The 16,106-nt window shown below is 53.3% G+C and overlaps 6 protein-coding genes across 6 annotated transcripts; 2 read left to right on the top strand and 4 right to left on the bottom strand.

Annotated features, from left to right (window-relative positions):
- Nucleotides 1–776: 776 nt before the first annotated feature.
- On the top strand, nucleotides 777–1,601 carry CLUP02_16687 (uncharacterized protein; the record flags this gene model as incomplete). The annotated part of the gene is made up of 1 exon (XM_049295605.1): nucleotides 777–1,601. One exon carries the CDS (start codon nucleotides 777–779, stop codon nucleotides 1,599–1,601), a length of 825 nt encoding a protein of 274 aa, XP_049152752.1.
- A 101-nt stretch (nucleotides 1,602–1,702) lies between these two features.
- CLUP02_16686 (major facilitator superfamily transporter) lies at nucleotides 1,703–3,576 on the bottom strand (the record flags this gene model as incomplete). Its single annotated transcript, XM_049295604.1, has 7 exons — nucleotides 1,703–1,884; nucleotides 1,944–2,327; nucleotides 2,388–2,887; nucleotides 2,978–3,062; nucleotides 3,122–3,221; nucleotides 3,286–3,340; nucleotides 3,404–3,576. 7 exons carry the CDS (start codon nucleotides 3,574–3,576, stop codon nucleotides 1,703–1,705), a joined length of 1,479 nt encoding a protein of 492 aa, XP_049152751.1.
- Nucleotides 3,577–4,969: 1,393 nt separating this feature from the next.
- On the bottom strand, nucleotides 4,970–7,538 carry CLUP02_16685 (major facilitator superfamily transporter; the record flags this gene model as incomplete). Its single annotated transcript, XM_049295603.1, has 8 exons — nucleotides 4,970–5,983; nucleotides 6,039–6,087; nucleotides 6,140–6,317; nucleotides 6,385–6,529; nucleotides 6,586–6,798; nucleotides 7,065–7,125; nucleotides 7,233–7,282; nucleotides 7,479–7,538. 8 exons carry the CDS (start codon nucleotides 7,536–7,538, stop codon nucleotides 4,970–4,972), a joined length of 1,770 nt encoding a protein of 589 aa, XP_049152750.1.
- Nucleotides 7,539–9,327: 1,789 nt separating this feature from the next.
- Nucleotides 9,328–10,148, bottom strand: CLUP02_16684 (uncharacterized protein; the record flags this gene model as incomplete). The annotated part of the gene is made up of 2 exons (XM_049295602.1): nucleotides 9,328–10,003; nucleotides 10,054–10,148. 2 exons carry the CDS (start codon nucleotides 10,146–10,148, stop codon nucleotides 9,328–9,330), a joined length of 771 nt encoding a protein of 256 aa, XP_049152749.1.
- Nucleotides 10,149–10,994: 846 nt separating this feature from the next.
- Nucleotides 10,995–11,991, bottom strand: CLUP02_16683 (metalloprotease 1; the record flags this gene model as incomplete). The annotated part of the gene is made up of 3 exons (XM_049295601.1): nucleotides 10,995–11,067; nucleotides 11,118–11,662; nucleotides 11,728–11,991. The coding sequence occupies 3 exons, from the start codon at nucleotides 11,989–11,991 to the stop codon at nucleotides 10,995–10,997; spliced, it is 882 nt and encodes a 293-aa protein (XP_049152748.1).
- Nucleotides 11,992–14,542: 2,551 nt separating this feature from the next.
- CLUP02_16682 (uncharacterized protein) lies at nucleotides 14,543–15,487 on the top strand (the record flags this gene model as incomplete). Its single annotated transcript, XM_049295600.1, has 3 exons — nucleotides 14,543–14,656; nucleotides 14,769–15,234; nucleotides 15,312–15,487. 3 exons carry the CDS (start codon nucleotides 14,543–14,545, stop codon nucleotides 15,485–15,487), a joined length of 756 nt encoding a protein of 251 aa, XP_049152747.1.
- Between the last annotated feature and the right edge of the window lie 619 nt (nucleotides 15,488–16,106).

The raw sequence follows: 16,106 nt of genomic DNA, 5'->3' as shown, positions 1-16,106 counted from the left end.
TCCGACATATTGCTTCCGTGCCTCGCCGAAGGCTCAAGTACGCTATCATGGGGAATTGGCGCCGATAATACTACAAGTCAGCCCATGTGCGGCTCGGCTCAACTCGTCGTCGGTATAAGCTTTTTTGGCCGCCGAGAAAAAAGTGATGCGGCGGCCGGACAAAAGACGGACTTTCACGGCGGACATTTCAGCCGCCGTCCACCGACCCAAAACCTCGCACCCTCGAAATCACATGGTAACGGAAACATATGTCGAAAGACTTATGGCATCTGGGGGTGGGTTACATAGCCACATAAATCCCACGCGTTGCTGTTAGATATGACGCTTGTTTGCTTGATTCCAGAATGCGTGTTACTTGGTGGTGTTGCACTGCGTCTAAAGTCTATGACGAAGATCCCGGGAGCTAAGACGTGCCAACCCGCACGGTCTCGAGCCGTGCCTGTTACCGTAGTAGCGTACTAAGTTTGCGCACTTTGTTTGCCAATCAATAACGATGGGGCCTGTTCTCTTATCTGTTTCAGATGTTGAAATCTCCCAAGCGGGCCAACTTTTTATAAATATCCGGGGCGGTCCCGTTCCGATCGGTGACAACTAAGGGGCCGGCATGGACACCGACTTTGATGTTTGCCATGCCGGCGTGGCATCATTGTGTTCAACAGAGAAGCGTTCGATAAATAGGTACGCGGCCCGCAAGTCTATCTAGCAATCTCTCGACCAAGCTTTTAGTAAACTCTCACGAAAAGGCTAACCATAACTCCGAATACCGAATACCCAACATGCCATCCAATGCAAAGCCATCAACTTCAGGCCGAACCCTGGCCATCTTCGGCGCGACCGGCCGCACCGGGAGCGAGACGCTGAAAGCCCTTCTTGCCAAGCCCACAAATCCTTTTTCTCACATGAAGATCTTTGTCCGCTCCCGCGAAAAGCTCATCAAAGCCTTTCCACAATTCAAGACAGATAACAGCGTCGAAATTATCGAGGGTCAAGTCACCGACGAGGCCCGCGTCAAATCCTGTCTCGTCGGCGCCGACACAATCATCTGCGCCCTAGGCGAGAACGACAACAAGCCAACCGTTAGCGTACTCCAGGATTCAACAACAACAATCGTCTCGGCACTGAGACAGCTCAAACAGGAAGGGGGAGCAGACTGGAAGAAGCCATGGTTCATCCTCCTCTCCTCCGCAACTTGGAACGAGCGATTCTCCGCGAGGCAGCCATGGCTTGTGCGATGGATGATTCAGAACGCCTTTTACTGGCCCTATGCGGACCTGCGCAAGGCGCACGCAAATCTGCAGGCTGAACCGGAGCTGTTGTTACTGTTGTTGGTGCAGCCGCCTGCCATCATCGACGAAGAGGCGAGCGGTCACACGATCAGCACGGAGTCGGTTGGCCTCGCGTGCTCGTATCCGGATCTTGGTGCGGCGTTTGCGGAGCTGGCAACCGAGGAGGCGTACAAGGAGACCAGTGCCGTTGGTGTCACGTCTGGAATGGCCAAGGCGGGTTTCTCGAGATATGGGCCCGAGATTCTGCCGAGAGTCATCTTTGGACTGATGGCTAGTTTCATTCCGGGTGCTTGGAGGGTTGTCCCAAGCGTGTGAGAACTATCAGTTTATTTACAAGTAGCGTTATTAGATTACAATAGACATGAACCAGCCGCTCAGGACAATGCATGATTCTTTAATGCTTTTATTTTCGACCACTACACTCGCTGGATAGTAAGCATGCCCTTGAGCAGTGACTTCATCATACCAGGCTTAGGCCCAGTACGCCGTGAAGTGGTAAGTGAGACAGCATCATTGTTGCGAAGAGCGTCGTCTTGCTCTTCTTCTGATAGGGCCAAGGTCTCAAGTTCGCGAATTTTCCACACGCGAAGAAACCAAACTATGAGCAGTTAGTCAAACGAAGCAGCTTGCCAGATGGAAAGATTTGCAACAACTTACTAGAGATGAACGCCGCAACGTACATAAATCCCGTGAACAGCTGAACAGGGAGGTACGCGTTCAGTCCGGAGCCCTTGATTGTCAGAGCTATAGGCTCGGCGAACGTTGCTGGGATAACGAGGATGATCCAGAAGATAGACAGAGCTGATGGAAGCAGCTGCATTCCGACCACCTCAGCGCCTACCGGTGCGACTGTTGGCCAGAGCACGCCGGCGAATGCGCCAAAGAGGGCAAAGACAATGAGACCTGCAAAGTGTTTGGCGGCGAGGATCCAGAGCAAGAACGTGGCGAGGCCGGCGATGATGGTGCCTAGGCCAGCTACGTTAATGCGACCAAAGCGGTCACTCACCAGGCCGATGACCGGGCGGCCAATACCTTGTGATACTGAGAGAAACATTTAGCTTGACTTTGACTGGAATATGTCGGATGGGGAGGAGAGCTCACGGTTGAACATGGCCGACACAATAGACCCTTGGCTAGCACTGAACCCGACTGTTTGGGCATAGTCCGCCAGTGAGAACACGGAAATGACGTATCCAAAGAGTCCAAAGAAACCCCACGCGACAAACAACCAGAACTCGATCCTCTTAAAGATGTCCTTGTGAAACGCGACATGAACGCTGCCGAGAGCCTTGTTTCGGTCCTTCATCATCAGACAACACGCGCCATTGACAACGAACGACAAAATGGCGATGATTCGGAACGCCCAGGGCAGACCGATGTTGCGGATCATGGCGTTGGAAGCAAGGGAGTAAATGAGACCTCCCAGGCCGGAGCCAGCCGTAGCGATGGAGTTTGCAAAGGAGCGGCGCGCGACGAACCATTGCGGGACCACACCGACGGTGGAGTTAAAGGTAAATCCCATGCCGACGCCGAAGCCGATGCCTTGGGACAGTAGGAGGTGCCATATCTGGGTCGTGAACGATGCGCCAATGAGAGCGGCCCTGGAAATTGTGTTAGGAACACGGGTGGCGGAATTTCCGTCCGTCTCGGAAGACGTCGGGGGTTGAGAGGGGGTTAGCGGGCCGGCTTACGCTTGAATCACGACGCCGATGCCGAGAGTCGGTTGCGTGCCGATGCGAGGGATGCAAAAGGTGACAATCGGGGCGATGAGAAGGGCTGGTTGTGGCGAGTGAGTGAGATGGCGCGCAGAAGTTTAGAGATTGGAGAGAGCTTACCGACGGAGAAGGACAGCCCGCCAACGAAAGCGAGTGAAATTGGGCTTGCGCCGGGAAACGCTCCGGAGTTGAGATAGTAGGCGAGGAACACGGCATAAGTCTAGATTTAGGTGTGAGAATCATGCTTCCCGAAGTGAAAGGAAGGGCGCGTAAGGATAACTCACTGAGTTCAAGCCCCAGGTATGGGCATTGATGAGAAAGACACAGCCTACGACAACCCTGGTATCATGTCAGTGACTCAAGCCTCATTATGTTGTGATGGCTTTATGGAGCGCAACTCACCATCCATAGCCGCCCTCTTTGAACTCTACCTGCTCACTCGGCCGTTGACTGACAGGGCTTGCCGCCACAGAGCCATTCTTCTCATTCTCCGCTGCCCTGGAAGCACTGTCAGGCATCCGTACCACGGCATCGTGGCTGTCCTGTTGACTGGAAGAATCAGAGTGAGAAGGCATACCGGGCCCCAGCGACAAGACGCAAAGGTGCAAGTTTCGTGCTTGTCAAACTGAGAGATGGGAGTTTTGCGACAGGACAGAGGCAGGTTTCGGATAGGGAAGAGAGAAAATACGTCAGCTGCCTCGGCAAGTAGTGACGGGTTTGATCGAGTTTCGCGGGGTTATTTAGTTCGCTCCTCGGCGGGCCGAAGACCGTTTATTCTGTTTCGATTGACTCACGTCTTCGGAGGTAATGTGGTTGACAAAGCTAGAGCCCTGAATCATCAAGAGGATCTCATCCAAAAGCCGTATAGAGTAAGACCCCGCGGGGATATGGCTGTTTGGTAAGCAGAGGGCTTCGCGAGGCAAGCAAATACTCTCTCGAGTTCTCCGAACCGAAGCGCGTGTTGGGCGTGTTTGAGTTTTTGCTGGCTGTTGGTCCCCGCCGGGAATAGGATGGGGTTGCCGTTACTCGCTAAGCCATGAACGCATGAAGGGCGTGGCAGCGACAAGGACTCGAGATGCACTGCAGCCAGAACACCTGGGGAAGCAAACAGGCGAGATTGACTCGTCAATTGGCACTGCAAAGTCAGCGCTCTAGACCCGATGGAGGGTGGCGCCGGAGTCGGTGTCCGCGATGTGTAATGAAATCATCTCATTGGCCTTATCGCCCGGTTGAAGTTTGCCGGGTTGGATCCTATCCGTTCTCGGAAAGGTAAATTTGCAATGGGAGAAGACATGAGCAATCTTTGGGTTTAAGGCCGTGGGTTCGGGTGTGGTTTAGAATATCAAATCACTTATATTTAGCCTCTCCCTGCCTCCGTGAGTCTCCATCGGCGATGCCGCTGCTGTGTCTTGAGACTTCTAGAGACAAACAACTGAGATGGCGCGTGTGGCTTCGGTAATCTGGCTGACTATGGGGTAGAGCGCCGACAAACAGTTGCACAGCGTTTTCTGCATATTTCCATTGATCTTGGCCGCTCTTTATGCGCCCACGTGGGGTCAAGAGACTTTCGTCTTTCCGTTGGAGCTTTCCCCCGTATCACCGGCCGCTCTCCGGGCTTTAGGCCTCCGCCGGGACCGACTCCCGGGCCGTGCCGTCCAAATCCCGAAAAGTCGGAAGATGATGCGGGTTCGGCGATAAGATAAGATTCCGATACAATCATGACAATATGGTACTACACTGCCTTGCATTGATCGGCTGGTGTACTTATAGTGAGTCGATGCTTTTACCATTAGTGATGTGTAGGTTTACAGTCAACTGAAAGAAGAAGCCCTGATCAAACGAATGGTCGTCTTCAACTTGGGAAGTTCATTGCAAGATTCGCTTCGTTCGTGATCCTAACTAAAACGCTTCAAACAAGCCGACTCTTTGGAGTCGGGGCAGGTGCAGTAACAGTACCCTTCTCCGTCCTCAAAGCACATACTTGAACAAGGGCGACCTATCTCCCAAGTTGAACAACTCCTCCTCAGTGTACTTCGTCTTCGCCTCCTCCGCGATCGCAGCCTTGCGTGCGTTGGCCGACTTGTAACTCCACTCGAGCAAGAGAGCCACGATCAGTCCAGATCCACCAAAGGCCAAACTCAAGCCAAAGCCGGTAGGGTACTTGGGCTTCTCGCTCTCAAGGTACATGAAACTACCCACAATGCCACCGACGTTACCCACGCAGTTCATCAGCGCGATACCAATCGCTCTTCGGGAGGCCGGGGCGATGTTGTTGGCGTTCCACGACGCGGCCGCGGCTTGAATGGGGTAGATGCCGACGACTGCAAGGACGACGGAGAAGTAGGCGACTCCCTTCTTCGCCTCGAGCGCTCCGTTTAGGGAGAGAATGATGGCGTACGCAATAGCGACGATGGCGAGAGGGATCGCCAAGAAGGGCATACGCCAAAAGAACCGATCAGAAATCTTGGCGAAGGTAATGGCCGAAATGGCGGCAGCGACGTAAGGCGGCGCAGAGAGAAGCTGGGCCTGTGTATTCGCGAATCCCATAGCCTTGGTGATGGTGGGCAGGGTGAACTTGATACCGTACGACAGAGCCGACTGGCACACCAAAAAGTACGCCTGGACGTAGATCCTCCAGTTGGTCAAGTTCATCTTGAGATCCCTCCAGTTGACCTTGCCGCCGGCGCCGGCCTCCTCGCGAGCACCGCCGCCCGACTTGATGAAGATGGAGAGCTCCAGGTACCGGATCTCCTCGGGCTCGAGCCAGCGCTTTGAGAGGGTCGGGGTGTCGATCAGGAAGAAGAAGCAGCAGGCACCCATGACGACGGTGGCGAGACCCTCGAGGATGAAGATCCAACGCCAGCCTTCGAGGCCGGCAACACCGTCCATTTCAGCGATGGCGGCGGCGAGGAGACCGGAGAAGGCTCCTGACAAGGCGCTGGCGCAGTAGAAGTACGAAATTCGGACCGCGAGATCTTTGGGCTAGGAATGTTCGTTAGCTCATACGTCAAGGGGCTGTTGCAGTCTGGATACTCACCATGTACCAGTAAGAAGTCAGGTAAATTGCACCGGGGAAGAAACCAGCCCTGCAGATGTCAGCCAGAGTACTTAAACGACCCCAAACGTTGCGAAACATACTCAAAGACGCCGAGAAGAATGCGAGTTACCATCAATCCACCAAAGTTACGAACCAGTCCCGTGCAGGTCATGATGATACCCCAGCAGAGGGTAAGAGTGCCGAGGTAGAACGAAGGACGCTTGACTTTCTTGAGGATGATGTTGCTAGGAACTTCGAAGAGGACATAGGGGATGAAGACTGGTTAGGGCTGGTTAGCGAATTTCCTTCCCAGATCGAATGTTAAGATGCTGATTATGGCACTCACAGATAGATAGCACAGTGTTGTACTGCACACCAGTCATGCCTAGGTCCTCAACCATGCCTTCAATCTTGGCGTTACCGATATTGGCGCGATCGATGTGGCAGATCAAGTAAAGCAGAGCCAGCATGGGAATCAGACGAACGTCAACCTATTCTCGCCTATCAGTCGGTGTGGTCGTGATGGTTAAGCGTTTCCAATACCCACCTTATGGAAAGTCTTCTTCCTCTTCTCTTCGGGGTAGTTGTTGAAGAAATCGGCATCTTCAGTGGACAATCCATACACGCGGTAGGGACCAACTTCGATGGCTTCAGGCACCTTTTCGAGATGAGCCTCTCCAGAAGGTCTGTGTTCAAAAACGGCATCGTTCTTCTCGATGGAGCTCCTGTGGGTGGCCATTTTGACGGGAGGTTGTGGTGTCTGGACCGTTCGAAGGTGAGAAAGAAACAGGAGCAAGGACGACAGACGCTCTGCAACTTGAGATGATGGAAAGGTTGCCTTTCCCAGCTCTGAACCTCTTCGTCTCAAGAAAATTCACAGATGAAGATTTCTGCCCACGGATACTTATATCTGACCAGGACCACCTCTTAATACAAAGGGGACAGATAAAGCCCACTGCGGAGAAAGGCTGGGATCATCCGGCTCTTACCCCAGACCCAAAAAACCCACCCCAAACACACACTAACCCCAGACTTGGCAGCCGCAGAGTGCGGGGAAATGGTGCCATTGCCAGTCGGAAATGTCGGACTGCAAGACGGATTCTTGATCAGATGCCAATAGCTTATCCGTGTGGTGGTATCCGTCATGTCCGCAGGGGCCAACGTGCTGCTCTTGCCAGCATTCGCCAGAGTCACATTGCAGGAGGCTGGTTCGAGCGCAGGTCGACGGTATTGGAGAAAGCTGGCTGGGATAGGTGGCAAGACATGGGCGAGACATGGCTTTGCCGTTGGTGGGATTACAGCCGGGGGGTTGTATTCCCTGTGCGTTCATTGGAATGATGGATTGCGCGACAGCCGCATGCGCGAGGTTGAAGAGAGCCGGTTGGCTTGATTGCTTGTCGTTGCATTTCCATCAAGACGGTGGGGAATCGCGTTGCTTACCAGTATGTGGGCTCCTTTGAGAGATGTGAGATCAAAGACGTGGAGACGGAAAAGCACCATTGCTTTCTTATTCGCCCATCATTTTGTTCTCTATCATAGCACCCAGTCCCCATCAGCTTTGTTGATGCTTGTCATATTTCCGTCTTGTTTCGAAGTGGATCCCCAGAGCATGTTCAAATCAGTCTCGACATCCTCTAGATCAGCATCGTATCTGATGAAGCTCACGATTATGCAGTGCTGCATTGACGAGAATGGTAGTTCCATAGTGTTTTACCAAGTGACAACATTGTCGGGCAGATGCGAGGGCCATACCATTTGATCCTATCGTGGCCGCGCGTCAATGCTCATTTGGCACTTCATTCGCCGCTCATATCTGCATTAGAGATCTCAACACTGTCTTGGCGGTTCTGGACCCAGGACTGCGGATTCCTGGAAGCTTAATGGCACTAACGCCGGAGTTAAGCGTCATCAATGTAGGCAACCTGAACCATCTACGTGTAAAAGACGGGCCTGGCTATCACTATCACAAGGGTTGTGGACTGCTATCATTGTGGTAGCTTGCATTCTTGGCCTTTTCCGACGCCAAGATGGCTAGCTTGACAACGGATTTTCATGTTCCCAATGGGATCTTTGTCCTGTTCTGATTCGGCGGTGATAGTGTGGCGGACAAACCAGAATTTGGATATGCCGACAGAATGCTGTGACGAGGTAGACTTAAAACTCTAGACACCAGAGGTCCAGCATGTGATTCTGAATAATTATTCAAGTAATTAAGGCGTAGAAAAGTATTAAGACGAACCTTTCCATTATTTCACAACGAGTCCCTTCAGAGGTGACGACCAAGGCCACCTTAGGTACTATTGCGGAATTGCTGCGAAACTTGAGTGGCTGAGAAGACAACCGGGAGGCTGTAATGGTCTCATTGTGTCGAATTAGACAAGATTAAAGATCTAGAAGTTGTCACGGCTATTATTGGTTCAGGGAACAGTTTGTCCACGGCCGCTTTCGTCCAAGTGCATGTGGGTGTCTGCTACTTTCGACCGAGCAGCGTCTAGCAAGTTTCGAAGTGGCAGGTAAGACGTGACTACGGTAGCAATGTCCTCGGCTGTGATCCGGGCAGTTTGTGTATGCCACTGTCTGATCCTAATCCCTCGAGATGCTGAGTCATTCAGAACGTTTACACGTATTCAAGCTGCCATTAAAAATGGCTGGAGTTGATAGGTCGAGGGGAGTTGCCCGGTTCGGTGTTACATGGCGTTCGAGTGCATCATCGGCGAATCTGGAAATCATCTCCACCCACTTGCAGACAAAACATAGCGCGATGCGGGTCTCTTATCACGTCGATCATGTATGGACCCGGAACTTTCGTCTTGAACCTCACGATAAACACTATCCTCCGTCGGCCCTAGTATGCGTGAGAAGTACAGAAGTTCCCGCATGTCATCTGTATGCGAACTAATCTCTCGGACCGGGCCGTGGCTAGAAGGCGATATGCATATATGTCGATGCATCACCGCGATGCCCACAACTCACCTTCCCTCGTCACCGTTACTTCGAATAATTCATCCAATCAGATCCTTGGCAGCAATCAACGATATATGCATGAATCCTCATCAAGCAGCTATGGAACGTAATGGCCTCCACCTGTTGACGTTCAACTTGCCTTGAAGGCACATTGCATTCCAGAATTGCCGTTACCCGCACGCCAAGCACTGTAGGAAAAGCCAAGTCAGATGGAAAAGCTTAGCATCGAGATGATTGCCGCGCAAGCTGTGGAAGATCGGTGTACGTAGCCTCTGAACCTACGTCGACACCATCACCCAAGCAACTTGCGGAATCGACACCACTTCTAATGAAGATACCCAAACTCAACCCCATCAACCCTCACAACACTTGCAGCCCGCCCATACAAAAACTCGAGCGTGATATCAAGCTTATCCGTCACCGGCGTATACTCCACCTCAAACACCTTCCAAATCCCCCACCCGCCCGCATCACCAGCATCCAGCGTCCTCTTCGGTTCGCCATTAAACTGGATCCCGATAAACCCCGCCGCCTGATTATCAAAATACGACCAGAACCTCAACTTGCACGGCACACCCGGCTGCACGGAAAACACGGGCGTCGAAAGCCGCGCGCTGACGACCGGGTCCTGCGAGTTGCGATCATACAGCAGTCGGGACTCGAACGAATGCGTTCCCGTGTGGGATGCTGCCGAGGTGACGCCGACGCGGGCGTTTTGGTCTAGGTTCTGGACGATCCAGGGGCCGATGCCGCATTCGAAGTCGCCGTTGGTCAGGAGGTTTGGGCCGGAGGGGCTGCCGCACGGGGGCGTCGGGGAGGGAGTGCAGGTGGGGCCGCAGGCGCAGGCGGAGATGTAGCGGGATGCGGAGGTGCCGCAGGCGGAGGTTGCGCGGGCGGGGAAGTTTGTTGCGGTTGTGCCGCCTGCTGTGAGGGTTACGCAGAAGGCGGAGGCGGAGGAGACTGCGGACGGGGAGGGGCATGGGAAGAGGGCGCGGTAGCAGCTTCATGGCGTTAGTCATCGTGACGGATGAGAGGAGGTTTGGAGGAGTACTTGTCTGCGTTGCATCGTGCGAGGGTAGTGGTCGCTGTGGTCCCGATGGCGAGCATGCCGACGAAGATCGAGACTGTAGTTGAGACAAACATCATGATTGACGAGATGAGAAGGTTGAACGAGTTGAATCAGATTGGATAAAAGACTTGTAGAGACTTTGTTCTAATCCTTAATCCTCCATCTCATAGCACGACTTTATAATTTTCTGGGATACTATGAAGACTTCCCACGCTCTACTGATATAAGTCATCATCTGTGTAAGTGGCTTGCCATGAAGTAAGATTTTCTAAAAATCTCTCCGAACACGAGTTCAGCTCAACACAAGATCACACCAAATGGCACACCATGCCGGATGGCTGCATCTCAGCCGTTGCTAGTCGACGAATGGGAGTTGTGCATGTTTCTGCCAACTTTCAGATAGCCATGGGATCATTGGCTCGGGTGAGTCGAGTCTCGAAGACTGAGACAACTTGACATATAAGCCGTTCAAAACCTGGAGTCGAAGGCGTGGAGCGCAGGGATAACTTCGTATGAGGGAATTTGTTGTCAGTTGCCAAAGGACCTCGCTTCCGCGTAGGTTGAAAATATGTCTCAAGTCAGGGGAAACAGAAGGAATATGTCTTGAAACTCGCGTGAATAATTACAAGATGCTCGCGCCGAGAAGAAGGACGTCCATAGAAGGATCTCGCAGAAGTCGTCCCGAAGGCAATTGACGATAAAGCCTTCTGTTGGCGACAGGATGTCGGAGTTGGAGATGAACATCAGTACTTTTGCTGAAAGTGTCGGGCAGGATACATTTGGAGGTGTCTCGGAAACGACGACTTTGAGGTGTAACGACAGACTTACTCCACCAAGTCGGCCATAAGCGATGTTGCCTCATGGCTCCAATTCAAACTCCGTGGAGGCACAGAGCAAATACTCCGACGTCAAATGCGCAAACGTTATCGACCTAGCCTTAAGGTGTTGAAAGATCGATACATGCGTTCTTCCTGCAAAGGAGTAAACTCCGAAAGACTGCTGACATTAGCTTCGAAACCTCAGCACTCCGAGTAGGCCATTCTTACCATGCATGCTTCGTGTAATCCATATAATTATGAATGGGATCCACTCCAGGCTTCTCAGGACAAGAATCTTGACTCGCCGGACACCCAACAGTAGCAACCTTGGTCGCCGGCGTATCATCAATCAAGTCACCTTCTCCTTCACAATCAAACCCCTCAAACACATGGAAAAGCCCAAACCAGTGCCCTACCTCATGCGTCGCCGTCTTGCCCAAGTTATCCTCCGGGTCCCACGGCACCCCCGGCCCGCCGGGCATCGTGCCGACACTGACGTGGCAGCCGTCGAAGGTATACCACGATGTGCCATTAATGCCCGTGTTCCAGGGGTCCTCAACGGGGAAGCTGCAGATTCCCGTCGCGGAGTTGGGGTTGGTCATCATGCCTGTCTCGAAGTAGATGTTGAGGTCGTCATAGGCGCCTCGACGGAGTGTCTCTGCTTTCTCCTTGATGCGGGCTTGTGTTGTCCAGGCGTCGTTCACCGTGTGGGTAATTTCTTTGACGAGGAATTGGATATTGTGAGGGGCGAAGGTGTCGTTGAGAACCCTCATCTGTTTCACCCAAGATCAATTTCTGGACTTTGTAGCCTTGTACGGGGGTTGGATTCATGCCGCACCTGATCGCTGATCATCGTATCGGTGACAAACCCTCTATGAGCCTCGTCTTCGATAACATGCAGATACGTCGAAACGAGCAGGCCCTCCGCGCGCTTATGAAGGAATGAAGCTGATAGCCCTTCTGCACGCTGGGCTGCGCGGAAAGACACGGCAGCTTCATAGGCTTCGGGCCCTGGCTGCTCTGAACCGCACTTCTCCTGGGCCAGTACTAGTGATGCCGTCGCCAAGCCGGCAAAGCTGGTCAGCAGGGACTTCAATCTCATGGCGGCAGCGATAGTCGTGCGGTTCAGGAGAACGCTCGTTCTCCGAAATGTAGCAGGCACTGAAGACAGCGGGCTGCGGGTTTAAACGTCCATCTTCTGCGAGACTTGAAGAGGAAGGTGTCTATCGCAATGGAGTTGGTGATGGTCACCAAGCCAAGCATCGGCAGGCTTAGGCCTTCCTAGAAAGGCCATCGGCCCCTGCCCGGAATACGGGTTGATGCGACGCTGCGGGGGCTGCCGCCAAGTCCATGGTCGATGTTCCGAGTTATACGGATAACGTAATTGAGGTTAAGTTGCTCGCAACGATGGGCCGACTTGAAGAGTTTCGAAGACTCAGCCGGGATCGACGACGGCGGATAGAAGATGGGGTCCGGCTCCGAGAGGTTCTGGGGGCCGGCCGGAAGCTGTATTGACAACCTGACGCACACGATTCAGAAGGTACGCCCGACTGGGTACAATGGACGGAAATAGATGTAGTACGGCTATTCGCCCTCTGCACGCAGGAGGTCATTATTTGATCCTCGTGGGCATTTGCGACTGTCATGCAGCTTATCTTGTGTTAACTACGGCAATAGCCCATGGCAATGAAGCCTGGCATTGGGCCACAAAAGGATCGTTACCTGAGTGGCCACCCGCGCAGGTCCCCCCAAAAGGAAAATGCTGACGATTAGTAACGGTCAACTTCATCGGTCCCGTCCACTAGAAAGGGCTCGAAGTGGCTTCAGTTTCATGCCAGTGAGGATAGATACCTACTGGATTTCCGGATTGTAGTTACTAGCCAAGTCTTGAAGACGTGATCACCGGACGCATCCGGATCTTCAGCGATCCGTCCGGAGCTGTTGTCCATGAGCTTACTCAAGCCCCGACTTGCCATGTAATGCCCTGAGAGAGGAGAACGACTCAACCGTGAATAAAGAAAAGAGTGACCCGAATGTCCGATCGCGATCTAAGGATAGAGAGCCCTGAGAGCCGTTGGTTGTCAAGATCCTTCGCTCACAGTGTGGCTTTGAGAATATGCATCAGCTTGCTTGCTTGCTTATGCGCTTGCATAGGGGACGGCGTGCTGAAAGGCCAACATCAGGAGCGCCTTGGCTTCCTAGTCTCGCGGCGGCGGCGCCGCCGGGATCGAGCCAACTCCGAGAGGCTTCATTCCAGGATAGGCAGCCCGCGCAGTTTGACAGCCGACTACCGAGGGAGATGAGAGGGGGCAGTTCGATCTGTGGTGGCTTTCCAACGTCATGATGGCTATACTCAGTCAGAAACAAGCAAACTCTTTTGAAGCCATCTCGCAGACGCCATCCCCGATGCAGCGGGGTATGACAGATCAAATGGGAAACGATCTGTAGCACCCTCCGCAGTCACGACAAAGACAGACGAGACGAGATAGAGCCACAGAGTCAAAATCAACAAAAAAGGCTGAGGCAGTTGGTTGCACAAACCGGCCTTGATTGCCTCGCAGGCCTACACCGTTTACGGAAGCGCGGTATGCCGCCGCCGCCGTGATGGCCGGTGGTACCTACGCAGGTGACCGCGTTGCCAAACCTGCGCTAGCTGTGGTAACACAGCGCTTCTGAAGTCGCTGCCGCTGAGGGTACTTGAGATGTCGTACGGGTGGCTTAAGTTGAAGAAAGTGGTGATGCTGACCGCGACGCGAGCGCGAGCTGAAGGTCCGGAAAATGTGCGTGCCGATCGCTGAAGAAGAACAATCTAGGGATTCTGAACGTGGAGAAGGTAAAGGTTCGAGCTAATTGTTGAAGACCAAAAACACTCGGGCCGCCGCTTATCAGCCCATGCAACTCGAAGCTAAAGCAGCAGTGTGGTGTTACCCCTCAGGTGAAGTGCGTGACCTAGTTCAATAGATGGAGGATATTGGTTAGCTAGACGTAGGGAGAGACATCTTCAAAGGGATAGGAACCAGTGAAGAGGGCGACCGAGAGGTTAAGAGATGGAAGACTTGGGAGAAAAGGGCAAACATGCCGTAGTGGTGAAAATTGCATGACTCTCAAGTGCCAGCAAGTGGGCAAAGTCAGCTTGGTGTGAATCGATAATTCGTGTCTCACTCGTACGATAGCTGCATAATCCTTGCCGAGGCTAATCCCAATTGATCTGATCGGCAGCATAGTCCTTACTTGAGAGAGCAAACGCTCTTGCTTGCTGCTTGCTGCTCGTTGTCTGGTCTGCTTGGACCAAGTGATGGGATGGCCGTCGTTGTTGGTGCGGAAGGCCGTGTTCCTGTTTGCACGTCCAGAGAATTGGGTGGTGTCCCGGTCGTACAGTCCAGGGGCGAGAACCAATGGCCCGTGTATGCAGCGGAGAGAATGCGAAATGCAAACCCAAGCGTTCGGCACAGATGATCGACTGCAGCAGCGTTGTCAGCTGAAATGTGACGCTGGGTTCAGGTAGGGAGATGGACACGAAACGACGCAGATGAAGATGGTTGCAGAGGAGGAGGATGAAGAGGAAGCCGAAGATCATCGGGGATAAGATACCTCGCCCGAATACGTACCTTATCGATGTCACTGCACTCAACTCCTGTCACCTCAGGCAGGAAATGAGGCCGAAAAAAAAGGTATCGCGGAATTATGGAAAGGTACGTGCAGTACGTACCGCACCTTTCAGTGTTGTGGCTAAAATTGTTAAGGCAGGGCAGGCGGCCCTTGCGCAGGTTCACACCCAAATCTCTCGTGCTCACTGCTCAATTCGCCGGCTTGCCCCCCGGCCCCCCCTCCAGTGCCGCGCCGCCTTCTCCCTTACGACCAATGCACACCACCTCTTAGGTTGCGACCCCTGCGTCTCCAAGCTCGACGTCTCTCTCCCACTTGGTAACCTTGCATCTTCCTACGCTTCTCTCCGCATCACCGCATCTGGCGCCGTCGATAAGAATTTGTTACTCTGAAGCTAAGGCGCGAAGCAGCATAGGCCGGTCCGGTTACCTGAAGAATCCCACGAGGAGATCGTCCCGCCCGAGACTTGCCAATCACCAAACCCTTCCGTCGGCCCTCCGAATCCGTCTGCAGAGCACCGCAATCTCTCCAAGTCTTGCTCTGCGTTCATTATGTGTGTGTGTGTGCGTTCGCGTCGTCCTCCAACCCGCCCGTCCTATCATTGTCATTCTCGGCGGGCAGAAGAAAATCCTGCACCGCCTCACCTTTCCAACCAAGAGGATGCGAACAATGGCGAAAGAATTTCCGATCTTTGCTCCGCTAATCTACTCGTCCTTTGACAATGACTCTGGCATCCCCGGTTTTCGAGCATGCCTCGAACTCTGATTACTGGGTCGGCACAATCTGACAGCCCGCCCATTCATAGCTTACGTACAGCAAACACGGCCGGATTTGGGAGTCTGCTACGGGGGCGAAGGGGGTCAAATTGTCGATTCCTTTGTTTGCTCCTGTCGACATTAGCAAAGACAAACAAGATTCTGATCGGCCTAAACCCTCCACAACACGGACACGAGCAGGATTGGCTGCGAGACCTTACCAACGGAGGAAACTAAAGCTGCGGGTTCCCTGTCTCGCCGCATCCGAGGGGTCCTCGATCATCCAAGGGTTTCCTCCACAAATACATTGCCATGAAGCACCAGCACTGGCTGCAAAATCTGGCACCAGCGTGAGGAATTCTCCAGCCCAGCGCAGAGTAGTGCAAGGCGCTAACTATCATACTAGAAAAAGGTACCTTGACACCAAGCCGCTTTGACTCGTCCACGCTGGAATCAGTTGGTTCGCCGACTCGTCCGGAATCCCCTACGTCCCGAGGCATCCCAAGTTTGGATTAAAGGGCGCAAGCCTCTTTCACAACCAGCCGGCCGTGGCGTCTCCTCCGCTCGCACCGCCATTGGCCAGTCGTCATGAGACATGAATAGACGGAGGAGAGAGGCAAGAGGCTTTTCCTGCCGACTGGGCGTCTGCAAAGCACCCTAACGGATGCTACTGACCGAATCACGCCGCTCGACTCGTTCTTCCCTGGTGAAGTACCGGTGGGACTGTCTGTGCATTGCGCGTACTACGTAGTTTGTCTGCAGCAGACCTGGAGTAGGTGGAGCTATCTCCTAGCCTGGTCGAGCCAAAGGGCCCTGACATGGAATCAGTCGTGGGACTCCCGGTCTGATCTGCTGC

This window comes from Colletotrichum lupini, chromosome 9 (genome assembly GCF_023278565.1).
Source record: "Colletotrichum lupini chromosome 9, complete sequence".
NCBI lineage: Eukaryota > Fungi > Ascomycota > Sordariomycetes > Glomerellales > Glomerellaceae > Colletotrichum > Colletotrichum lupini.
The sequence above is the reverse complement of the archived record's forward strand: the minus strand, read 5'-3'. Positions and strand labels throughout refer to the sequence as shown.